Below are 25,974 nucleotides of genomic sequence, written 5' to 3'. Positions count from 1 at the left end.
TACTGTTTGCTTTGAGGGGAAGTAGTGGACGATTTGATTGTGACACCTTTTAGCATTGGTGAGTTGATTTATCTAGTTAACTGTTAAAGTTAGCTGGCCTTACACAATGTAAAAGTAAAGAAAATTCATCAGTTTCTCCAAAAAAAAAACACACAGCACACAGTGGCTGAAGTTTTTGTTAGCAATAAGAAAACAGTAGGCATATATATGTATATTTTTTGTGTTTTGTTTTGTTTTGTTTTTCTTTTCCCTGGGAATCCACGTTCTCCTCCTGGGTAAAGGAGAGGGTTGTATTTTGTGATTCCTTTTTCGTGCCCCAAGTGGCTGGCGATACAGCCCCAGCGCGCCGGGCACTGAGGCCCTGGAGCACAGCGTGGGGGGCCTGGCACAGACACGACTCACGACCGGGCCGATCTCCGGCCAGAAAGAACTATGTTCCGGCCGCCCGGGTCGCGGGCCCGAGGTGCATCCCTGCAGGCCTCCATCCTGCCTCGGCAGAGGTCTGCAAGAATCCTGCAGGCGTCCCCCGGAGCGGGCAGAGGAGGAGCCCAGCGCCGAGGCCCAGGCGCGCCCCGCCCTCGCCCCTCCCCGTGCCCTTCCCCCGCTGCTCCCCTCCCGAAGGCCGAGACCTGGACGCTGCCCGGTGGCCTCGGCGGGGGCCCTGTCCTTGGCCGCTGCCTCTCTGAATCCCAGGTGAGAAGAATAAAACGTCCTGACGCTGTCCGGCTTCCGGTTTTTGGAGAGGACGGGCCGTCTCTGCCGAGAGAACTGTGCGGAATCAGGAAGCGCTGGTGCTCCTTCGCTTTCACGGGACTAAGCGAAATCCGGCTTTAAACGAAGTAAAGCCGGCTGCCTGCTGGAGTATTTTTGTCATAGTATTTTTATTTTGGGTCAGGGTATTCTGCTGCGGACCCTGAGTCTTAGGAAGGATGCTTATAACAGCGGAAAGCCATTTTTTTTTTAAAGAATTGCTGAGTTTTCCGGATTGTACTTTCAAAGACTTTCCTTAAAACTTTGCGTGGCATGGGGGTTGCAGAAACTGGTGTCTACACATTACAGAAGTGTACTGTTTACACCTGTTTGTGATGCGCCCATCGTGTTTTTCTCCATGGACCACCTATTAAGCTTCCTGCTGGAGCGCTCTTGGCCCACTTCCTGCTTTCTGGGCCACATCCTGTTGTAAATCGGTGTTACTTGTGGGGTTTTGTTTGTGGATTGGGGATATTTAAGGAACAATTTATTGAAACAACTGAAGACTTTGTTTCCTCCTTTGGATTTTACTTTTAAAATAAATTCGGTTAGGAAAAAGTATTCTTTTGCTAGTGGAGTTCAAATTCAAATACCCAGACTAGATTCTCTAAATGCCTTTCTCACCAGGGAGGGCAGCTCCCAGGAGTAGTGACGGCAGGTAAGCTGGGATAGAGCTGACTTCGCCACCTTGTAGGTGGGGAAGGCCAGAGTGGATAGTCTGGCCAGGCCTCCACAGCTGAGCCAGCTTCTGCTGGGGGGCGGGGGAGATGAGAATGAGAGGCAGGTTCCAGTATCCTCTGGACTTGCAGGAAGGAAGGCATTCTGCGTATTGCTGAGCACTGCGTTGAGCTGAGGGTTCCCTTTCCTCATGTTTTCCTGCCTTTTTCTTTCTCTTGGTTCTCTTGTCCCTGAGCCGCCTTGTCCACTCTTTCTATTCCCTTAGTGCCTTTCCATCTATCTCTCCTGAGTGCCCAGCGTGAAACTGTACCCAAGAGCTAAAATCTCTTAAAAATCTCACCGTCCTGCAGAAACAAATTGTGGCTGGTTTAAAGATCCTCAGCTAAAGAGACTGGGCTGAGGTTCCCCCATACCAGTTGGATTTAGAGAGAGCCTCTTGTAGGGAGGCCTCATGTGGTCTTCACCTGGGCCTCAGCATGTGAGCCCTCCTTTAACAGAGAGCTTGCCCAAGATCACACTGCTTGTTAAAGATGGTCTCAACCCCGTCTGTCTTCTAAGCTTCCCACTACCCCGTGTCTGAGGGCAGAAAGCCCTCTTTGCAACCTGAGGACACACTCAAGATGGAAGACTGTCAAGCCCATCCCTGCCAGATTCTATTAATGTGGTCCTAATGGGCCACACCAGCAAAAACAAGCTGCGTTGTATTCCTTTGAAGAAAACTAAGTCTGCCTCAGAAACTGGCAGACCCTGTAATCTTCAGCGGTATTATTAAAAAGCACACCTGCCTCAAAGCCCCTGGTTCATCCATGGAAGCATCGCAGAAGCCTCTGAATTAGGGGCGGCTTTACGGCACTCTGGGCCCCTTTTACTCTTGGCCAGGGCCGACGCCAAAAGCTAGATGGTCCATGCTTTCAGGTAGCGTATCACTGTTCACAGAAGCGGAAGCAAGTAATGGGGCCACCTCCCCCCCGCCAAGTCCCTGCCCTCGGAGCAAGTGGCCAGTGCCCATGGTGCCTCAACGCAACAGCTGCCCCTCCTGCCCCCTCCCAGTCTCTTTCCTGCAGTATCTGGGGACAGACAGGTGATGGAGTGTCACTAGTTACTATTGAGCGAACTGAAGAAAATCCACATGCAAGGTTGACATCTACCATACTTCACTTTCCCCTCTCTTGATAGTATCTAAGCTTTCCCTCCAACCCCTGTGGGCAAACATGTCCATGCATTCTTTAAGTTCTAGCTACTGGTCAGTAGTTCTGAGTGTAGGATTGACGTGGTGGGAGGAGGCAGAGCTTTGGGACCACACCGCCAAGGTCCCTGGGGCCTAGAGGTCCAGCGTGCCCGCCTCCCTTCCTCGCTGTGCTCCTTCCTCTGCCCCCACCCCCACGCTCCTGGTTTCTGGAGCCGAGCTTGGGGTGGGGAGGCAGCAGGGTAGGGTCTTCAAGTTGGAGAGAAACCCCGCCCACACCTGGATCTCGCCGCTCACTGCCATTCCCAGCCGAGGCCGTCAGGGGCTTGCGGTTCGAGAAACACAATCTGGAAGAGAAAACCTGGGCCTTTTCTTCTTTTATCCTCTGTCCCCGCCCCCCCACACCTCTTACAAATTTAGCCCAGGAGCTTTCTATCCCCACCGACTTGAAGGGTTTATCGGTCTTAAGAGTGAAATCCTGGCGGAGTGCAGTCCCTCGGTGCTAGCATCCACGTTCCGCCTGCGCCCTGCCCGGGCTCTTCCGAGGGATCCCCGCAAGGGAACTGCCCCAGCTTTCACTCTTGGGGTCGGGGAAATAAGGTGTCCACAAAGGATGCAAGCAAGTCGTTTTCAGTGCAGACCCGAAGTGCGCGTCCGGAGTGCAGGTATGGAAGACGGGCGCATGCGCGCAGTCCGGGGCCGGGCTTCCCAGCCCGGGCGCCGCTCTAGCCCCGCAGCGTCTCGGTGGCCGGTCTCGTCCTCCGCCCGCCGCGCGGGGGCGCCGCTCTAGCCCCGCGCTATCTCGGTGGCTGGCCGCCCACTCCGCGGCGTTCGGGGAAATGGCTGCGAGACCCTAGAGGCCTGCGGCCTGCGGTAAGTGGCGTCCCGGGCGCCCGGTAGAAGAGCCGGCCGCCGCTTGGGCCGCCCTCGGGAGCGGGGCGGGGCCGGCATCGGAGCCCGGCTGGCGAGAGCCGCGGATCCCGCACAGGCCGCTCCCGCCGAGAAGATGGCGGCCGCGGAAGGGAAGGAGCTGGCGGGCGGGCGGGGCCGGTCAGAGCCGCCCCGGGCTGGGGGCGCGGGCCTCAGACGCCGGCCCTGGTGGGCTGCGTGAGGTCGAGGAGACTGGCGAGCACTCGGTGGTCGCGGCTGGAACGGTTCCGAGGGTGGGAGTTGGGGCGGCCGTTCGCGGGGAAGAGCGCAGGGCTGGCCTGGGCGAGTGCGGCCCGGGTCTCGGGGGGCTGCGTAGCTGGCTTGTAAGCGCAGCAGGTTTCCCAAGGCATTCTCGGGGGCCTCGGTGCTTCCTCCCGGGCCCTGGGTGCGGTCGGGGTGGCCGGCTTAGCTTCTGGCGTGCCTTCGGGGGATTCCGGCACTGCAGGGGGCTGGCGCTGCAGGAAGCGCGAAGAGCGCGGATTCGCTTCCCTGAAGAGTGTGTCCTTATCTCCCCGCGCTGGTTTTCAGTTTTTTTGTGGAATCGTTTGTTGCGTTGGTGTGTACTGGCCGTATTTGTGACACATTTTGCTTTCCAGTGACCCCGGAAGCCGAAAGGGCCAGCTCTTGCGCTCGGCGGGAGGGGTGCTCGTGCTGCCTCCGCTGCGGCGTCCAGGGCTCCATGTCGCGGTTCTGAGACAGTGGAGGTCAGGGCCGGCTTTTCTGCTCTAAATAAAGGACTTTAATGTATAAGTTTAGAGTTTGGGCCACAGGTAGCAGTAGCTTACTGCGTTACTAGTTATTGAAAATACTCTTTAACTTGTGCCTAGGCCATCGATATCCGTGTCATCTGCCTGCTGATGGAATGAGATTTGAGCCTAGTGTACTCAGGGACTTAGAGGAGGCAAAGGCAGATGGGAACGTCTTTTCGGTATATTCACATAGCCTTGCTATATACCCCGTGTTCCATGGTTTCCCTAGGGCCACATATGACTTGGTTGAAATACAGTTCTGAGAAAGGTCCTTAGCAGTGCCTTTTAAGGAGTAAATACAGTCTTTTTTTTTTTTTTAATGAACATTAATTTCATATTGTTAGCACGAGGGATACAGCAGTGACCAAGGCGGCGCCTGTCCCAGTCCTGGAGACAAGTTCAGTGGGGAACTTGAGAGATTATTCCACCTCCTTCCTTTAAATCAGATGTTGCCAACTCGTTTACCCTGGAGCCTAGGGCTCTTTAGTGGCCGTTTGGGTTGCTGTTTGTGTATGTGTGTCTGTGACTATTTCACTATTTTCCTATTTTAAATACGGCATAGACATCTCAGAAGTGTCAGGAAGACAGACACAGCCCTGTTGTGAAACTCCCTGCTTAATGCACACTTGTTTTCCTACTTGCTGTGTACATGGGGAGGGGATGTCTGTTCTTGTAGACTTGTTTCAGCAAGTTTCATAAGATACCTCTTGTTTTGGAAAAGCGTGTATCTTGAATTTTTTCAGGCTTTCCACCAGAGGCTGTCCCTTATTAGTAGTCGATTGAATTCAGACTATGTCAAGCAGAGCTGATTGTGCTGTGATGAGAAGACAGGGCACAAATAAGATAATTTGTGATTGACTGCCCAGCTGTACCCATGGTTACCAGACAGCCCACCCCATGTTGCATGTGTATGTGTGAGCATCACAAAGGCTTGTCTAGGACGTGTGTATCATCAGTTGGGCCTTGGAGGGTGGTGGGGTTTCTTCATGTAAGGAGGAGATGATCAGAATGGGCATTGGCTCCCGTTTTGTTCGCGGTGAAGTTGGCAGGTTCTGCTGTTGATACTGTGAGTTTTTCTACAGCCTTAGGGTCATAATTCCCTTAAGGTCAGTTCTGTGGAGCCCAGTAGGGTGCTTCTCTTCAGTGTTTATTTTTAAGCTGTGCTACGTCTTCAGTGTTTGGAATCTCTGTAAACAAGACACGTTTTTCCTTTTTATATGCCTGTCCCATGATAGCAAGTGGCTTATTTGGCTCTTGAAGAGCCAAGATTGAATGTGTTTAACAGGTGACTCCCTACTATCCGTGGGTCCCTGCACTGTGCCCTTGCCTGAGAGGTCTCATCTCTGGCAGGCTCAGAAGACCACTAGAAAATTCTGTGTAGACAGTCTCTCTCACTTATATTTCTTATTTAAATGATGGGGTCCCTTACAGTGGATACTAAGCCTTTTTATGACTACTATCAAATGATGTATGTTAATTGCATTACAAAAGTTCTGTGATTAACAATTAATGGAAATGTACTAATTGGGAAAGAGGAGGTCAAAGAACAAAGTCCAGTTTGCTCATTTCATGTACCGTACACAGTCATCTGTGAGGCAGTCTGTGTTGTCTAGGCCTCATTTTATTTTTTGAGTAGTAATTTTGAGGGTAAGTTGTTATATGAAGTTGAATAGGTAATTGTACATATTTTAATAAGAATTCTGTAACCGTGACCATAAAACTTAATAGGTGGTAATAATCATGTGTAAGTTGTAAAGGAGGCATTTCTCTCCTTGGGTATCAAATTTTGATGCCGTGGTTTTGTTTTGCATATGCTGATAGAGACATTTAAGTGGTATTTAATATACCTTTATAATAAGGTAAATCAACTTTTTTTCCAAAATGAAGATACCTTAATGTGTTTGGTTACAAAAGTAATACACATACAGGAAACTTAAACATTATGTAAAAATAGAAAGTAAAGACACCAGAAAGGGTGCTGTCCAGAAAAGCCCCACGTTACAGCTGTTTTGCACTGGTGAACGGGATGTGTTGGAGGCTGTGGCCACTGCCCTGGCCGGCTTGTCCGCGGCTCTTGCTCAGGTGCCAGGGCGTTTTTCTCACGGCTGTGCATGTGATGATTCATCAGCCTTAAAGAATTCCCAGCCGGGCATCGTGGCTCGTGCCTGGAATCCCAGCACTTTGGGAGGCCAAGATGGGTGGATCACTTGTCAGGAGTTCAAGACCAGCCTGGCCAATATGCTGAAACCCCATCTCTAACTAAAAATAAAAAATTAGCTGGGTGTGGTGGTACGTGCCTGTAATCCCAGCTACTTGGGAGGCCGAGGTGGGAGAATCGCTTGAACCTGGGAGGTCGAGGTTGCAGTGAGCCGAGACCGCACCACTGCACTCCAGCCTGGGCGACAGTGAGACTCTGTCTCAAAAAAAAAAAAAAAAAAAAAAAAAAATTCCCTTAGGCCAAGCATGGTGATGCGCTCCTGTAGTCCCAGCACTTTGGGAGGCTGAGGCCAGAGGCCCCCTTGAAGCCAGGAGTTCCAGGCTGTAGTGAGCCGTGGTTGTGCTACTGCTCTCCAGCCTGGGTGACAGAGCAAGACTCTGTCCACCCCCAACCCCCAACAAAAAGAATTTCACTATATAGATGTTTCCTTATTTTTCAAACTAGTCTGTTAGTTTGTGTTCAGTTTGTCACCTTTGTGAGAAAAAAAAACACTCATAAATTTGTGTGTACTTCCTACTTATTTCTCCTGGGTCATTGTGAAGCACTCCCTGCCCTCCATGAGAACAGTATGTCACCAGCTCTCTTCCCTGTGCCAAGCGCATAAAGGGCTGTTGGCAAATATGTCGGACAAATAGACTCACCTAAGAGGGCCTTTCTCTCCAAGCCCTCACCAGCACAGGCTGTGTCACTTTCTTAGGTGGCACTACCATCTGTTGCACACTTGCCACAGATGATTTGGCACAGGATGTCGCTTCAGAAAACCTTGTAGGAAGCTGTGAGGTCATTACCGTCCCCATTTCACAGACAGGAAAGTGCAGGCCTTAGATGCACTGCCTGATACTCTGTGGCCCCCGCATTCGTAGACAGATACACTGCCTGGTACACTGTACACCACCCCCCCGCTATCGTTTGCAGCTGGGGTTGAACCCTGCATTCATAGAAAGTTTCCCCCTTGAGTGAGCCCCCCAACCCCCTATCTGCTTAACTGAGGGCTTGTCCTGGTTATAAATGTCTGGGTGGGGGTGGGCAGTGCTGGCTGCAGCTGTCAGGACTGGGAATGCTGAACCTGCACCGAGGGGAGTAGGCCCCAGAGATGCTCCCAAGACCCTGGAGACACAGGCCAGGTAGACACTGTGTGTGTGTGTGTGTATATATATAAAATAGCCAGGCATTGTATATATACTATCTATCTATCTATCTATATATATATATATATATATAAAATTTGTGTGTACTTCCTACTTATTTTTCCTGGGTCATCGTGAAGCACTCCCTGCCCTCCATGAGAACAGTATGTCACCAGCGCTCTTCCCTGTGCCAAGCGCATAAAGGGCTGTTGGCAAATATGTCGGACAAATTGACTCACCTAAGAGGGCCTTTCTCTCCAAGCCCTCACCAGCACAGGCTGTGTCACTTTCTTACCTGTGTGTGTGTGTATATATATATAAAATAGCCGGGCATTGTATATATACTATATATATGTATACTATATGTATATAGTATATATATGTGTATATATAGTATATATACTGTATATACAGTATATATAGTATAGTGTATATAGTGTACACGTAGTATATATATTGTATATATAGTGTACACATAGTATATATAGTGTATAGTGTGTATATAGTGTACACATAGTGTATATACTGTATATATAGTGTACACAGTGTATATATAGTGTACACGTACTATATATACTGTATATATAGTCTACACATACTATATAGTGTATATGTTATATATAGTATATAGTACATATAGTGTATATGCTATATATATAGTATATATAGTACATATATAGTGTATGTGCTATATATATAGTATATATAGTGCGTATACGCTATATATATAGTATATAGTGCATATATGCTATATATATAGTATATAGTGTGTATACACTATATATATAGTATATATACTATATAGATATATAAAAAAAAATAGCTGGGCATTGTAGTGCATGCTTGTAGTCCCAGCTACTCGGGAGGCTGAGGTAGAAGGATAACCTGAGCCCAGGGAGATTGAGGCTGCAGTGAGCGGTGATCAGTCCCTCCATTGCCCTCCAGCCTGGGCGACAGAGACCCTGTCTCCAAAAAAAATCAGCTGCAACTCCAATTTGAGAAGCAAATTCTTGTGAGAGAAGGGTTTTTAAAGAAGAAACCCCATTCTCTCCACCTGAACTTAGGTTGCCATCATCTCACTTGGCAATCCCTGCCTCGTCAGTAATCACATGAAACTGAATGAGAGTAGACAGGGTGTCTGGAAAAACCGAATGCTAAAGCAGTGCCTGTCACTGCCACTAGGATCCTGACTGAACCGGAATGGCCTCGGGGAGCAGCCTTTCAGGCTCCAGCAGTGGAAGGCGCTGCTGTGTCAGCAGTTCCCCAGACTGGCTGGACCCAGGACTGCTTTACACTCCTAAAAAGCACGGAAGACCCCAAAGAGCTTTTGTTATATGTATTGATAGTCACCATGTTTGATGTTTAAAAATGAGTCATTTAAATGCTGAAGTGCCTTCTATTTAAAATTGTAAACCAGCCGGGCACGGTGGCTCATGCCTGTAATCCTAGCACTTTGGGAGGCCAAGGTGGGTGGATCACCTGAGGTCAGGAGTTCAAGACCAGCATGGACAACATGGTGAAACCCTTTCTCTACTAAAGACACACAAAAAAATAACTGGGCATGGTGGCACACGCCTGTATTCCCAGCTACTCGGGAGGCTGAGGCAGGAGAATCCCTTGAACCTAGGAGGCGGAGGTTGCAGTGAGCCGAGATCACGCCACTCCACTCCAGCCTAGGTGAGAGTGAGACTCCATCTCAAATAAATAAAGTAAAATTGTAAACCATTATATATTAACATTAAGTAAACCGTTTAGTGGAACCTGTTTTCAATGACGAAAACAATGAGAAAGATGGTTTTGTTTTCACATATCTCTTTGGCTTAACTGACAGCTTCTGGATTCGCACATCTCCTTCCGAATTCAAACTTAGTATCTCCGTTCAGCTTCTGAAATGCTCTAGCATATACTCAGAGTGGTTGTGGAAACAGCACGGAATGTTAGTGTTGTGCAGACTGCTTTGATCTGGGGGCCTCCCAAAAGGACCCCTGGACCACCCTTTGAGAACCACTTCTCTAAGGGTTGTAAAATAGTTGGCTCTAAACACTTGGGGAAATTGATACTTTTAGGAAGATAAGCTGTATCTTTGAACAATTTTTAGTGGCTCAACCATGTGCTTGCCCCTTGGGGCAAGTGTGGAATCAGTCTGATTCGCTGTCACCGGTAAAGCTGTTCCAGTACACACCTCTCCCTCAAAGTGCCCTACACAGCCCCTTGCGGAATCCTTTGCAGCAGTGAAAATCGGGGGTTGGGGGGAGGCAGGAGTAGGCTGTGCTTGGGGCCATGGAATTACGCAGGTCTCTAAGGGTGTGGACCAAGGAGAACACAAAGGAACAGTGATTTCAACCCGTAATAAACAGATGCCCTTGAGGGGAAACAGCCCCCACAGTACCCTGCTGGGATGACCTCCCGCAGCGCACCCCACCTCACATGGTCGCCGGGGAGCTCACACTACCACACTTGCGGCATGAGGTGGATTTCTTCATGGGGATAAGAACCTGTGCATTGTGGTCCTCACCAGGGCCCAAGTGGTAACCTTTTATTAAAAGCAACAGGAATCCTCGTATATAGAATTGGGACCGTATCTTAGTGTTTGAAACCATATCTTCTTTTTTACTGAGACAAGAGGAGTCCATCAAAGGTAGTTAGGAAACTTTATGTCCAGCCATTAAATAGAGAACAGTAAACCTCACTTCTCCTTCACCTCGATAAATGATTTTATGTGACTGTTTCTGGTTCCTGGCATTCATTTGAAGAGTTGAAATTTCCCACCTGAGTTGCCCACCAAGGTCACCAGCCTGTGTTTTGCACTAGAAAGTAGATAGAGGGAAATGGCAGGATTGTTGCAAGCTCACACCGGGGAGCTTGGCGGCCTGGCTGTAGCCGGGGCCTGGCCAAAGCATTAGTCCTCAGCAGGTTTTTCAGTAACAAGTTTTGCTTTTTGTCTCCGCGTATCTATAAAAACACAAATACCCAAGAAATGTAAAACATCAATAGGTTGTTTCTGGATTTTTCTCTATATTTTCCTTGTGAGAAACATACTGTTGTGGCACCCTTGCTGCTGTTTTTTTGTTTTGTTTTGTTTTTGTTTGGTTTTTTGTTTGTTTGTTTGTTTTTTGAGAGAGAGTTTTGCCCTTGTTGCCCAGGCTGGAGTACAGTGGCATGATCTCAGCTCATTGCAACCTCCGCTTCCCGGGTTTAAGTGATTCTCCTGCCTCAGCCTCCCAAGTAGCTGGGATTACAGGCACCTGCCACCAAGCCCCGCTAATTTTTGTGTTTTTAGTAGAGATGGGGGTTTCACCATGTTGGCCAGGCTGGTCTCAAACTCCTGACCTCAGGTGATCCACCTGCCTCAGCCTCCCGAAGTGCAGGCATGAGCCACCGCACCCGGCCCAGAATAATTTTTGTAATGACAGTATTACTTGGTAAGCAGCAAAACTTTGAATTTGCCATCTGAGGAATTTAAATGTAATCTATGCAATTGAGTCAGATTCTGCATAGATACTGAAGTAAATTAAAGTTGGGCTTCTTCATTTCCTTGTGGGCCCAAATCTCTCTTTCCTGTTTGGTGAGTGCAGCACGGTGTTTCCTGCCGCAAGCTGGTGGAGCTGAGTAGCCCATCATGGTCCATGAATGGCTGCTGCTGGTGGCTGGAGAACACATCACATTTGGGGATGTCATCTGAAGTTTCTAGGCATATTCTCCTAGTGACTGTCCCATTAATGAAAACTGAGCTATCAAGAGTCTTTCATTGGGTAATCTTTCCTTCATTTGTGGTAGTTTAAAGAACTTTTACCTAGTGTCTTCTCAGTTCCTCCTCATCTGCATAATAAACAGATTGATGAGCCAGGAGACCCTTAATAGGCAAAATATAAATAAATGTAAACTTTGGCCCACCCTGTCAGAATTAACGAAAATAATGAAGTTTAGAATAGTGAGGTTTTATTGTAGCATTATAATTTCTGACTGGCGGGTTAAAATTGTTTTGAATATTGTTTCAGGGGAATGTGAGGTTTGAAGAAACAGAATGTTTGCCACCAGGTGAGGTAAACTATGCATTTTTGTTTTATCTTTTTGCTTATAAGTCAGAGCTCTTTTCCTGGAGGTGCGATGTTATAAAAATAGAAACTTAATTATGGTCGTATGTCATATTTTAAAGTGTCTTGGAGATTAATTACTCAGAAACTAGTCTCAAGTTTTTGGAACTGAAAATCTTTAGATGGGAGCTGGGCACTGTGGCTCACACCTGTGGTGTCCCAGCTACTCAGGTTGGGGCAGAAGGATTGTTTGAACCTATGAGGTGGAGGCTGCAGTGAGCCCTGATCATGCAGCTGCACCACAACCTGGAAGTGGGCACGCTTGAGTTAATGGCTTCAAGCAGATTTTAGAGCAGTAAAAGTTGAGCGTACAAATTTGCAGTGGTTGCAAACCCATGCATTGTAATAGTTGTAGTTAGGCTTTTTAAAGTAACAGAGCTGACTTTTTGGGAGGATATTTTTATTTGGTTTTTAAGAAATTTCACTTTTGGCTGCTTACTGTTTTGGTGAGTTGGGGAATCTGAGGGAAGATTAACAGGTAGTTACAGAACACTTGTGGAAGGAAATGTTTAAAGTCTCTTCTGATGTCTGAAGCATAGGTATGTATTACTGCTTTGCACATATCCAGTGTACTCCTAAGCTGGTAGAAATGGCATGTTGTCTGATGTCTGAAGCATAGGTATGTATTACTGCTTTGCACATATCCAGTGTACTCCTAAACTGGTAGAAATGGCATGTTGTCTGATGTCTGAAGCGTAGGTATGTGTTACTGCTTTGCACATAACCAGTGTACTCCTAAACTGGTAGAAATGGCATGTTACCACAGTTCTCTGTTTCATGGACTCCTGAGGGGGAAGTCCTTGAAGCCCTTTCTGGGGCTAAGAGGTAAAGATGACTTCTGCATAATAATAGTCTAATAGTACAGGCCTTTTCTGTTGAGTTTGACATTTGCACCAGTGGCACAGGGCAGATTGGAGCCCTCTTCAGCACCGTGCATGGGCACCAAATGTTTAGAATATGCCAGTTTTCCCAAATAATGTCCCTGATGATGCAGTAAATATTAATTTTATTCATTCGGAACCCTCGGAACCCGGAAACATACATCTTTTTTACTTTTGCTGTGATTAAATGTCAAGTTACATATAAAGCTTCTGCTGCATCCCCACGTGGGTACTGTCCACGCACAGCCCTAGGGGATTGAGCTGGGAGCTGAGTCGTCTCGGAAATGCTATCTGTCCCTGACAGAACAACAGACGGAGGACAGTTTTCAGACTCAGCTTGTGGCAGGCGTTTTGTCCAAAACGAGTGATGTCTCAAAGAAAAAACGAACATTATTTGTTGCTAAGGATAAAATTTGAGCTTTGGGGTGAAAATTGAAATTTTAGAAAACTTGTACCTGCCATTGTAAACTTGATGGCTTTCTAGTAATTAAAGTCTTCTTGGAGATTGGACCCGACATTATCGGCCAGGTGAGGTGACTCACACTTGTAATCCCAGCACTTTGGAGGCCGGAGGTGGGTAGATCACTTGATCCCAGGAGTTTGAGACCAGCTTGGGCAACATAGTAAGACCCTGTCTCTACAAAAAAAAATGCAAAAATTACCTGGGCATGGTGGCATGCACCTGTAGTCCCAGCTACTGGGGAGGGTGAGGTGGGAAGACCGCTTTGAGCCTGGCGGTGGTGTGGGTGGGGGAGGTGCTGAGGCTGCAGTGAGCCTTGATTGCACCACTGCACTCCATCCTGGGCAACAGGAAAGAAAAAAAATGTTTGTTTTATGCTATCCGGTGAGATGTGTGGACATTGAGAATCTCTGTCTGTAACTTGAACCTGTGTCATCCAGGTGACCAGCATGCACATGGGTCCAGAGTGCAAGGACATGTTCAGAGTGAACACAGCAGTCAGTTTTCATGAAAGAAAGGGAGAAGTTCCTTGACAAAGGCTTCAAATTCTGTTTCAGCTAACTTTTATGAAACTGCTACTTGGCGAGAGTTGGTGTAGTATCAATGAACATCCAGTTATGTGAAGATGGTTACAATACTCCATTCTAAAGACCTATCTGTGTGAGGCAAGATTTTGATGACGTGTTTTAGCTGAAACACTCCATGGGAACAGATTGAAGGCAGAAGTAGACATGAACATGGAGCTGTCTTCGGTTATGCCAGAAATTTGCAAAAATATACAACAGGGTCACTCTTCCTGTTCATTTTTGTTTGTTTTAGAAATAACTTTCATTAAAGATACTGTTAATGTATTAATAGGTTTATTTTTAATACATACTTAGAATTTTGAAAATAGCAATACATTCCACATAAACAAAAGCTCTTTGGTGTTCTCAACTTGTAAAAGTGTCTTGAGACAAAAGGTTTGAGAGCCGCCATTCAAGCATTTGGAAGTCAGTGTGTGTCCTCTGCTTGAATCACCGCTCGTCAGCTGCTTCTGGTTGATAGAAAATAAAGCAGTTTTCAGCTGGGGAAAAAAAAGTGCTTAGAAATGTAGAAATATTTGGTACATTCTGTTTTAACCTGTAGTTTGTTCACTTCCCAGTTTCAAGGATACCCACATTTTTCTTTCTGGGGAAAAGTTGTTACTGATAGAATATGGTTGCAGTTTTATGAGCACGTTCCCCTGTGATGTGCTGTGTAGTGTGTAGAATTACACACTAATTCTACACACAAAAAGTTGTGTTAGAACAGTTTTTTTGCTTGTGCCTTGATATACATGTTTTTATTTTAAAAGGTGGCTGAAATGTTATAGTAAATTTTCTCTGTTGAAGACATTATGAAATCAATTTTGTAAATATAAAGTGATCTGATCTTTTCCGAAGGTATATCCTTCATTGAATTCTACTTAACAGAAATAACTACATTTTTCTGATTACTCAGAACTCAAATCTAGTAGCGTGTTTATTTAGCAGATTAACATAAATTGAATTTTTAAAAATCAGTTTTCATTCCTGAGAACTTCTTAATTTCTTTGCTTTTATAGATGTTCAGTGTTGGCTGGGCACGGTGGCTCGTTCATGTACTCCCCAAAACTCTGGAGGCTGAGGCAGGAGGATTGCTTGAGGCTAGCAGTTCAAGACCAGCCTAGATAACATAGCAAAACCCTGTCTCTAAAAGAATTTTTTTCAAAAATTAGCTGGGCATAGTGGCACGCATCTGTAGTCCCAGTTGCTCATGAGGCTAAGCCAGGAGGGTCACTTGAGCCCAGGAGTTTGAGACTGTAGTGAGCCATGATTGGGCCACTGCACTCCAGCCTGGGCAACAAAGCAAGATGCCAGCTCTTTAAAAAGTAAAATAAAATAAATTAAATGTTCAGTGTTGCAAAATATAAAAGTTTATTTCCAGTGTTTTCTGAGCAGTTGTTTCTGAATTCTTGAAGTAATTGTTTTGAGGATGATAGTTTTACCACATTGAAGAGATGGTGAGTATGACGATGCCATTTTGCTGATCAGAGGGAATGCCTGTCTTATTTTTATTTTTTGTAGAGACAGGGTATCTACATGGTGACATGTTGTCTGGGCTGGTCTTGAACTCCTGGGCTCAAGCAGTCCTCCCAAGCAGCTAGGATCACAGATGCGAAACACTGTGCCCAGTTGTCACTGTCCCTTTAAAAGGAGGGGAGTTGGAATGTTTGTCCCTTTGTTCTGAGGTTGCCAGGGAGACCACAGAGGCAAGGCAGTTGGTCTTGAGGCTGAGGAAGAGGTGAGAGCTGGGGCTCAGCTTGGAAGTGTGGGCTTTGGGGCAAGGACCTAGCTAGAAATTTTGGCACCTGGAACCTTTGAGTGTTGTGATGTGACTGTTTGAAAGAGGATATAAGAGAAGTGTTTTTTAAATACACGTGGTGAACTGTATCGTGTTGATTTTAGTAAGTCATAAACATTAGTCTTCTAAAATTTTTCTTGTTTTTAATTAAAATAATACAGCTACAATATTAAGAATTTTCAACTATTACATTCTTATATAATTTCGATGTTCAGCCTTTTCACTTTTTGTTCTTGTTCCTGTTTTGTGGTGGATTTTATTGAGTGGGATCAATCTCGGACATAGGCTCCACATGGAAAAGAAGCTGATGCTTGGCGACTCCTCTCTGGCCCTGGTCTGGCTAGGCCTCTGCCTGCCTCCCTGGGGCAAGCCTGGGACTCCACTCCTTCCTGCGCTGCCCCGGCCCCTTTCTCTCAGGGGTTGGTAGCATCCGCTGTCCTGGGTAGAGGTCCTTAAGGACACTGCTTGCGTGCTGGTTTTCAACCCCCAAGCTGTCTTTGTGGGTCACGCAGTATCACTCAAATAATAGGTTACTTGAGAAGTTTGGTGCTCCCTTTTAATTGTTGTCAATACGTAGTTTACTTAAGATATGTAAAATATTTTCTTATTTTCTTTTAGGAGCTTACTCCACGGGAACAGCCTCTAGATAATCTGAGTTGTTGAAAATACGAAGCCTGTTACTCGTGAACAGTGGCTGACAACAGTGGTGTTGTGAGCCTGGCTGTCTGCTTGGACCCAGAGGTTTCATCTGCCGGGGTTTTTGGTTGTATTTAGGATTTCAGGGAAAAGTGTCCAAGCTTTCAGTGTTGGAGCAGGTAAGGTATCAACACTGTTAGTAGCAACAAAATTTTAACTTAATAAGTCTGTATTTGCTATTTATAAAGTGGCATTTGTAAAGAAACTGATAGAATGTAGTATTCATATTCATTTCAAATACCTTCAGCTATTTGTATCAGCAGTCTCTATAGCAGCAGATTCTGCATCTGTGGATTCAGCCAGCTGCAGATTGAAAATATTTGGGGGGCAAACAAATAATAATCTAACAATAAAAAATAATAAAAATGTTATAAAACAGTGTAGTACAGCCACTGTTTCTATGATGTAATCTAGAGATGATTTAAATATTTGAGAGGTTTTGCATAGGTGATGTGCAAATAGCCTGTTCTCTCTTTAATGAGAACCCAGTTTTATAAACTGGAGCTCTTCCCGTAGAAAGCTACCAGCATGGATGCAGCAGCCCTTTTCAGCTGGGTTGGAGCTTCATAGGCCCCCAGAGGCAGAGGGGACTGCAACTTTGTGCCCTTCTGGGCAAAAGCTAGTGCGAGCCCCTCAAACTACATCTTTAGTAGAAACTCCAAGTGTTGCATGAAAACGAGAGCTTGACCCTCTTCTGAGATGACTGTCACATTTCTTGCAAATATTTTGGCTTGCACAAGCAGAAAACTTTTCCTAAATGTAAAATTTCCAATGAGAATGAATAAACCATTTTAACTGATGTGGTTTAATAATTGCTCTACCATATATATTTGTAAGCAGCATTCTCTGCTTTGCCCTTAATCTTTGAGGTCAGCATTGCCTCCTGGATCAGAGCGGTTCCTTGTGACTTGCCTGGGGTCACCTGGCTGGTGAAGGAAGCCCCCGTTTCTGTTTACCACCGTCTCTAGTGCCCCCCTCACACAGCAGCCTCCAGAGTTTGCACCCTGACTTGGAGTCGCTGCTGGTGCCCTTACTGAGTTTAGCTGTGTCCTTTAACAATGGGGTCACTTTAGGTGAGCATAGAAGTGATGTGTCCCTTATCTCCAAGGCTTCTGTGGCGTGCCCTGGGGGGTGTGGGTCATGTTTACAGAGCATGGAGGCCACGGCCAGGCAGCATCTTTAGCTGGAAAATGAGAAATGACAGCATTTAGAGGGAAGCAAAAAGAAGAACACAGGTTACAGGTTGCAAGTAATTTTCCATTTTGTATTTTTGTTTCTTTGTTTTTTTTTTTTTTTTTGAGACTGAGTCTTGCTCGCCCAGGCTGGAGTGCAGTGGTGCGATCTCGGCTCACTGCAACCTCCACCTCCTGGGTTCAAGCAATTCTCCTGCCTCAGCCTCCCAAATATCTGAGATTACAGGCGCCTGCCACCATGCCCAGTTAATTTTTGTATTTTTAATAGAGATGGGGTTTCACCATGTTGGCCAGGCTGGTCTCGAACTCCTAACCTCAAGTGGTCTGCCTGCCTCGGCCTCCCGAAGTGCTGGGATTATGGGCTTGAGCCACCAGGCCCAGCCCCATTTTGTATATTTTTTAAGGCTTTCATTTTATGCCAGTCCTTCCCCCAGGATGGAACATGGCATAAAATCAGAGTCATCATTAGCATTTAAATGTAATTAAAGCTTGGACAGCTTGGAAAAGAATTCTCAAAGTATATATTATCTTTTTCAGATTTTTGTCATTTCAACAAGAGTAAAAGTTTCACAGATAAGATTCTTTAGTAATGTATTAGAATGAAAGTGAAAATAATACAGAGAAAAAAAATGTACTGGCCTGGCACGGTGGTGGCTCACTCCAGCCTGGGGACAGAGCAAGACTCCGTCTCAAAAAAAAAAAAAAAAGAAATATGCCCTAAAGTGATCGCCTTGACCATGTTTTCTAAGTGTCCCAGTTGTCTGTTGCTGCTAACAATATCTCCAAAGCTCAGTAGACTAAAACAGGGTTTATTTCCTACCACACAATCTGTGGGTCAGGAGTCAGGCACTTCTCTCACTTTGTGCCCGTGAGGGTCATTCACTTGGCAGCAGGGCTGGTATGGAGGGTCCCAGATAGTGATAGCGTCCTTCCTGGCCCCAGCCCCTAGTTGGGGAGCTGAAAGTCGGGACTCGGCTTCTTCATATCCTCTTTTCAGCATGGTGGTGGCCAGCCCATACTTGCAAAGTCCAGAACAGACTTGGGTCCCTTTGCAGGCCATGCCCAAACTGGCACAGCATCTTGTTCACTGTGATTGTGGTCAGAGCAGCCCATCTGCCTGCGGAGGTGCTGGGGAACTCGTGCCACCGCTGAGCTGCTCGCGTCCTTACTCCCGTCCTTACCCTGCTATACTGTCCAATATTTCCTATTTGTCCCTACTGCCTGGCTTGTGAAGCCTTGTCCTAAGCAGTTAAATGACGGTATTGTACATTTGATTTGCTAGCTGTATTTTTATCTAAACGTTAGTTGTTTAACTATATTAAAATTATCTTTACAAATCGTCTTGAATCATCTCACATAGCACACATTAGGAAACACTGGTCAGAGGGACTTGCTTTATGTAGAGCTCCACTGTTGGTAGGGAGGTGGCCCCTGCTGCGCGTGTTTGGCGGCAATGTCATCTTGTTCTGTGGTCAGTCGGTCACTATGTGCTTACGCTTTACCGCTAGGTATGGACGACAAAGGCGACCCGAGCAATGAGGAGGCACCTAAGGCCATCAAACCCACCAGCAAAGAGTTCAGGAAAACATGGGGTTTTCGAAGGACCACTATCGCCAAGCGAGAGGGCGCAGGGGACGCGGAGGCTGACCCACTGGATCCGCCACCCCCACAGCAGCAGCTGGGCCTGTCCCTGCGGCGCAGTGGGAGGCAGCCCAAGCGCACTGAGCGCGTGGAGCAGTTCCTGACCATTGCGCGGCGCCGCGGCAGGAGGAGCACGCCTGTCTCCCTGGAGGATTCTGGTGAGCCCACGTCCTGCCCTGCCACAGACGCTGAGACAGCCTCTGAGGGCAGCGTGGAAAGCGCTTCTGAGACCAGAAGCGGCCCCCAGTCTGCTTCCACAGCTGTGAAGGAACGACCAGCCTCTTGTGAAAAGGTGAAAGGAGGGGATGACCACGATGACACCTCCGATAGTGACAGCGATGGCCTGACCTTGAAAGAGCTTCAGAATCGCCTTCGCAGGAAGCGGGAACAGGAACCCACCGAGAGGCCCCTGAAAGGGATCCAGAGTCGCCTGCGGAAGAAGCGCCGAGAGGAAGGTCCCGCCGAGACTGTGGGCTCCGAGGCCAGTGACACTGTGGAGGGCGTCCTGCCCAGTAAGCAGGAGCCCGAGAACGATCAGGGGGTTGTGTCCCAGGCTGGGAAAGATGACAGAGAGAGTAAGTTGGAGGGAAAGGCGGCTCAGGACATTAAAGATGAGGAGCCTGGAGACTTGGGCCGACCGAAGCCTGAATGTGAGGGTTACGACCCCAACGCCCTGTATTGCATTTGCCGCCAGCCTCACAACAACAGGTGGGTCATTTGTGGGCACCCTGCCTCGGCACCCACAGATATCCCAGGGTTGCAAACAGAATTTTCCATTTGTTTTCATTTTAAAGGGTTACAAAGCTGGGCTGGATGAGCGATTTGTTGGAAAAGATGAACAAGTTGTCAAAAAAGAAACACATAAGAGTGGCTAGGGACTTCCTAGAGCCACCTCTTCACTCTGGTAGCCACCAACCACACATGGCTGTTTCCAGTCAAGTGAGGTGAATAGCTCCCCACCCCAGTCACGTGAGCCACGTGCAGCCAGTGGCTCTGTGTAGACGGCACGGAGGAGAATGTGTCTGTTCCTCCAGGGTCTGTCTGAGACTGCTCCTCTAGACTGCCCCTTGGGAGACATAGCAAGAGGGCCATGTGCAGACCGCAACTGGCTTAGTGCAAACATTGGAGCAGCTCAAAAGATCTCTGCTAGGACTGGGTGTCAGATGGTGATAGGCAGCCTGTTGGCTTGGTACTGGGATAAAGGCATTGTCGCAGTTTTGGGGGGAGACTTGCTGAGGTATCTGTGGTGGAATGCCTTAGAGTTTGCTCCTAAAATGCACTACTCTTAAAAAACAGTGAAGTAAATTTGGTCGAATGTTAAAATCAAAGGAAAGGCATGAGGACGTTCTTAATCTCTACTTTTCTGTATGTTTGCATTTTTTCATGATGTTAAAACCAGTTGGCTTATTAATATGTTGAAAAGTGCTTGTCACTCACGTCCCATTGCTAATACCATTATTTTATAATTTCAGGTTTATGATTTGCTGTGACCGCTGTGAAGAATGGTTTCATGGCGATTGTGTGGGCATTTCTGAGGCTCGAGGGAGGCTTTTGGAAAGGAATGGGGAAGACTATATCTGCCCAAACTGCACCATTCTGCAAGTGCAGGATGAGACTCATTCAGAAACCGCAGATCAGCAGGAAGCTAAATGGAGACCTGGAGATGCCGATGGCACCGACTGTACGAGTATAGGAACAATAGAGCAGAAGTCTAGCGAAGACCAAGGGATAAAGGGCAGAATTGAGAAAGCTGCAAATCCAAGCGGCAAGAAGAAACTCAAGATCTTCCAGCCTGTAAGTGTTTGTCCGCTGAGACAAGCATTCAGCGGTCGGCCTCACGGGGTTCAGTCTCGCTCTAGATAGAAATTCCTCCCAGGATGGGCGCTGCACCTATGTGGGGCGGTGCCTCTCCCGGGTTCCTGCCTCACTCCACCTGGGTGAGGCCTTTCTATTTTTATTCTTACCCTGTCTACCTTCTCTACTATTAGTGACTTAATTGTTGAAATCAGCCCATCTTTGAGGATTTGGGTGTTGCTTACATGTTTTGTATGCACTAGCGGAATTGTTTCTGAACGATGGGAGTGGCGGTGCTCCTGTGTCACCTGCCATCTCCAGCTGCCTCGTGGTTCTGGTGCTGGCTCCTCAGGGTGCTTGTGTTGAGAGTGGTTTCTCTGTCTTGCAGCTGTGTTGACTTAATTCTCTCCCCCTGATGTTTATGACATTTCCCTTACGCTGTCAGCTTCTGCTGCTGTCTTGTCTTTGCAGTCTCCATTCCAGTCCCTACAGGGCAGGTGTGACTTGGCGTGTTTTCACTCTGGGCCTTCCAGGGTCCTGGGTCTGTCCCCACCCAGCTGCCTGTCCTCTGGCAGGTATTGGAGATTGCTGTGTCTAGAAGCATCTCTGCCTTCACACTCTTGCACTGCGTTAGCTGCAAGGTGAGGATGTCTGAAGGCTGGGCCGTGCACCTAGGAACGTACCCTGGAGGCATGGAGGGGCTGAAGGCTTATGCTGCGCTGCTGTCAGGGACCACATCTAGGCATTCAGAGATGAATGGAAATGGGAATTCATGAGAAAAGTCATTGATTTTATGTCTCTGTTTTTTAAATATATTGATTCTGTTTTTTGTGCAGTTGCGGCTTTGCTCTGTTGCCCAGGCTGGAGTTCAGTGGCACAGTCCCAGCTCACTGCAGCCTCGATCTCCTGGGCTTGAGTGATCCTCCCACCTTAGCCTCCCAAGTAGCTGGGACTACAAGCACACACCACCACGCCCAACTTTTTTTTTTTTTTTTTAAGTGTCATTGTGCTTGACATAACCCTGCACAAACCTAAATTGTATTCTCAGTAAAACTTAGATTTTGTGGAGGAAAACTGATTATGTTAAATATTTAATTTGAGAAATAAGGTTTTGCTTAGGTATGTGTGAGGCACACGTTCGTGTGTGCTGAGGCCTGATCATCGAGACAGACTTTGTAAAAGCAGTGGTCACGCTGCTATGGTACGTGAGTTTCCTCCTGCTGCACGATGAGTAACTGCAGTCCTGGCTTGAAGGAACACAGATTTATGCCTCCATTTCCATGGGAAGCCTGGGCCTGCTGCTCAGGTCTCACAGGACTGCAGTCACGGTGCAGCAGGGGCTGTGGTCTCGAGAGGCTTGGCGGGGGATTCCCTTGCAGAAGCCCTCACGCTGTTTTTTACTATATAAATGTGTTTTTTACTATATAAGTGTGCCAGGTGCTGTGGCTCACACCTGTAATCCCAGCACTTTGAGAAGTCAAGATGGGAGGATCACTTGAGGCCAAGAGTTCAAGACCAGCCTGGGCAACATAGTGAGACCCCCCCCCCATCTCTACAAAAAAATAAATAATGAGCTGGGCGTGGTGGTACGTTCCTGTAGTCCCAGCTACTGGGGAGGCTGGGGTGGGAGGATCACTTGAGCCCAGGACATCAAGGCTGCAGTGAGCTATGATTGTGCCACTGTTCTCCAGCCTGGGCAACAGAGCGAGACCCTGTCTCAAACAAAAAACAAGTATGTTTCATGCAATTTGGGGGGGCATACTTACACTGAAAAATTACTCATTGTTTATCTGACATTCCGATTTCTTTGGCATACTGTATTTTACTTGGCAGCCTTGCCCTCAGATCCTAGCCACAGGTAACCCTCTCAAAGCAGGGAAGCTTACTTCAAAACCAGCTATGAAGTCTTCTCTCTTCACGAAAGACCCAGTTCCTCTTTTAAGGGTTTTTACCTGATTTAGCCGGACCCATTTGACTTGCAGTCATTCCAGTTAGATCCTTAATTATATCTGAAGAAGCCCTGCATGTGGATCCTCTAGCGGAGCCTCATCGTGGATGTGAGGTCCCATGGGCCCCGCCCACCCTCGAAAGGGGTGCACAGAGCAGAGGGCAGGAGTTCAGGGGTCTCCTCACACTCCTGCCCCCTGCAGGGCATGACGGGCAGTGACAGTGTGAATGCCTTACCTGGCTTTTTCATAGCTTGAATCAACAAAATGTTTATTCATATTAAAAGTACTATTAGTATTTTATTTTAAAACTGTGGCCTTGGTACTATAAATGGTGATTTTACAAAACACACACTTAACTGCTTAAAATTGGCAAGTACATTGTTTGAAGTCATCTGTTTTGTTCTGCAGGTGATAGAGGCGCCTGGTGCCTCAAAATGTATTGGCCCCGGGTGCTGTCACGTGGCGCAGCCCGACTCGGTGTACTGCAGTAATGACTGTATCCTCAAACACGCCGCAGCGACAATGAAGTTTCTAAGCTCAGGTAAAGAACAGAAGCCAAAGCCTAAAGAAAAGATGAAGATGAAGCCAGAGAAGCCCAGTCTTCCGAAATGTGGTGCTCAGGTGAGTGGACCAGGACCAGCCGCCCAGGCAGTGGACGCACAGGTGTGAGAGCGTTTGTCGAAGAACTGTTGGTTTGTAGACTGTGTGGGGGTGGCAGGTGTAGGGGGCGCACACATGGTGTCGCGGTGTCTCCTTGACCTTTGTCGTCCACCTTCCCACCAGTTTTCCCTTCTCTGCCCGTTAGCTGAGGGGTTAATTAACACAAGTGCAGTAAAGCAAATGCTGACAGTGGCACTGCACGGGGGGGCATGAGACTTCAGGACACACCCTGCTGTCTTGTGAGAAGAGTTGGTGGCCACCCAGTGGAGTTTGTAGGGCGTGGACTTGCAGGCAAGCAGGAGTGGGAGGTGGGTTCGGGGCAAGGCTGTGGTCTTCATTTAAGACCCGGCTCTCAGAATTGTCTCATGTTTGTACTCCATGTGATTTGGAAAGAATCGAGGATGTTTAAAAATCGCAAACTCTTGTCTTAGACTTGAAGGCCCTTCTGAGGCTCAGGTGGCGGTGGCGGTGGCTGTGTCACTGCCCCTGTTACGTTTGTGACCAGCAAAGCATAACTAGCACTGTTTGGGGAGTTTTCTTGATCATTTTCAAATGATTATTTAGCCTTAGAACGACTTAATTTTTAAGGCTGGTCCTTTTGAACCCTCAGCGTTGGGCACAGTCTCCCGCGCAGGCCTTTCCTCTCATTTGGCTCATTTGGTTCATTGCCGCACTCCTCCTGTCATCTTGGCAGCCTGTCCAGTGGCTGCTCCTCCTGTCATCTTGGCAACCTGGCACCTCATCAGGGTTGCAGGTGACTCCGTGCCAGCCGCCCTTCATGGAGCACAAGTGGTTGAAGTCCTCAGTTTTGCATGGGGACACTGCGGGCCCACTGGATACGCAAGTGTGTTGAACTGCTACCAAGCAGGCGCAGGATGGGTGCAGGGTCTTCAGATGGCCTCAGGAAGACATTGGGTCCCCGCCTTCACCTCTCAGTGAAATGAAGTGAAGGTATGATTTCTTACCTTCTTAATGATTTGGGGTTTTACTGATTATCCAGGCAGGTATTAAAATCTCTTCTGTGCACAAGAGACCAGCTCCAGAAAAAAAAGAGACCACAGTGAAGAAGGCAGTGGTGGTCCCTGCGCGGAGTGAAGCACTTGGGAAGGAAGCAGCTTGTGAGAGCAGCACGCCGTCGTGGGCGAGCGATCACAATTACAATGCAGTAAAGCCAGAAAAGACTGCTGCTCCCTCGCCGTCACTGTTGTATAAATGTATGTATCACCTAGGGGTTGGCCTCCTGGACCCCTCCCATTCTTTCTGGATAGCCATCCCCTGGGCCTGTCCAGGACTGGGAGTTGCAGCTGTGTGTTAAGCTGATCACAGACACCGGCTGCACCATCAGCGGGAAGCAGAGCCCATGTCCAGGATGCCTCCTGCTGCCCTGTGTCCATCCCTAGTCTGTCAGGACTTCCTGTCACTGTTTTCCAAAGCTGTAAACCTCACTGGTGAACGTTCACCTTAATGATTGATTCTTTAATCTCTGTTTTCACTGTCAGTCTCTGGTAAGTATTCGTATTCTCTTCATCCCAGTCTGATTGCATAGCCACACTACCCGGCACTCCACATCCACCCCTGTCTGCACATGAGTTCTGACGACAGCGCTGTATACGCTTCAGTTTTTCCACGTTGTCCACGGCCAGCACATGAAAGCATCACTTCTTTTTTATGTTGTGGGAATCTTTGCAAGTTAGTGTTGGGTCTGATGCTCAGCTTACGTATGATTTTCAGGTGTACATTTATTTTTGACTGGGCAGATAGGGGATTTTTTTTTTTCATGTCCGATTCACACGCTACACACCCGCATGAACACTTTCGAACTTCGAAGGCCACACATTCCTGCTTCATAGGCCCCACGGTAAGTGAGTTCACACCTAGAACACTGTCCTGACCGCAGGACGCGCGCCTTGGACTTGGTATTCTACATGTGACTGGCTTTCTTGCCCTCCTCTCTTGAATGTTTAGACTGTTAAGATCATATCCTGCCCCAAATTTCAAATTAATGAAATGAAGATATTTCAAACAGATCTTTGAAACCTCAGATTCTGTGGTGCAATTTTAATGTTTTCTTGTTTTTCAGTTTTCTGCTATAAAACTATTTTCAATTCATTCTTTAATGCCTTCTGTCTATAGTGCATTTTGTGCTTTTTTTAAAAAGCACCGAAAGGTTAAATAGTGTCAAGTCAAAGATGATCACAGAGTGCCCCACTTTGCCGTCGTCAGACTTTGAGCAGATTCCCTAAAGGAAGGCACTCATGCAGGCAGGCAGACCTATGCTAGGTCTGGTGTGCTTTACAAAAAAGTCGCTTTTTTTTTTTGAGACAGAGTCTTGCTCTGTCACCCAGGCTGGAGTGCAGTGGCATGATCTCGGCTCACTGCAAGCTCCACCTCTGGGTTCAAACGATTCTCCTACCTCCGCCTCCCAAGTAGCTGGGATTACAGGCCCGTGCCACCATGCCTGGCTAATTTTTGTATTTTTAGTAGAGACGGGGTTTCACCATGTTGGCCAGGCTGGTCTTGAACTCCTGGCCTCATGTGATCTGCCCAACTCGGCTTCCCAGAGTGCTGGAATTGCAGATGTGAGCCACTGCGCTTGGCTAAAAA

The 25,974-nt window shown here is 47.4% G+C and overlaps 1 protein-coding gene across 4 annotated transcripts in view; it reads left to right on the top strand.

Moving 5' to 3' along the window:
- Nucleotides 1-25,974, top strand: part of DIDO1 (death inducer-obliterator 1) — a 60,630-nt gene that overhangs the window by 7,958 nt on the left and 26,698 nt on the right. The window contains exons 1-6 of one of the 4 annotated variants that reach the window (XM_054468028.2): nt 3,308-3,487; nt 16,056-16,252; nt 18,835-19,675; nt 20,440-20,761; nt 23,119-23,331; nt 24,371-24,584. In XM_054468028.2, the coding sequence (XP_054324003.1) occupies nt 18,837-19,675; nt 20,440-20,761; nt 23,119-23,331; nt 24,371-24,584 (1,588 nt within the window). In that variant the 5' untranslated portion in view covers nt 3,308-3,487; nt 16,056-16,252; nt 18,835-18,836. Of the gene's footprint in view, nt 1-3,307; nt 3,488-3,811; nt 5,360-10,961; nt 15,541-16,055; nt 16,253-18,834; nt 19,676-20,439; nt 20,762-23,118; nt 23,332-24,370; nt 24,585-25,974 lie in introns of those variants that run through there. The other 3 variants (XM_054468027.2, XM_063658949.1, XM_054468030.2) reach the window with 3 other exon arrangements.

The sequence above is a fragment of the Pongo pygmaeus genome, chromosome 21 (assembly GCF_028885625.2).
Source record: "Pongo pygmaeus isolate AG05252 chromosome 21, NHGRI_mPonPyg2-v2.0_pri, whole genome shotgun sequence".
NCBI classification, from domain to species: domain Eukaryota; kingdom Metazoa; phylum Chordata; class Mammalia; order Primates; family Hominidae; genus Pongo; species Pongo pygmaeus.
This window is presented reverse-complemented; position numbering and strand designations above follow the sequence as displayed.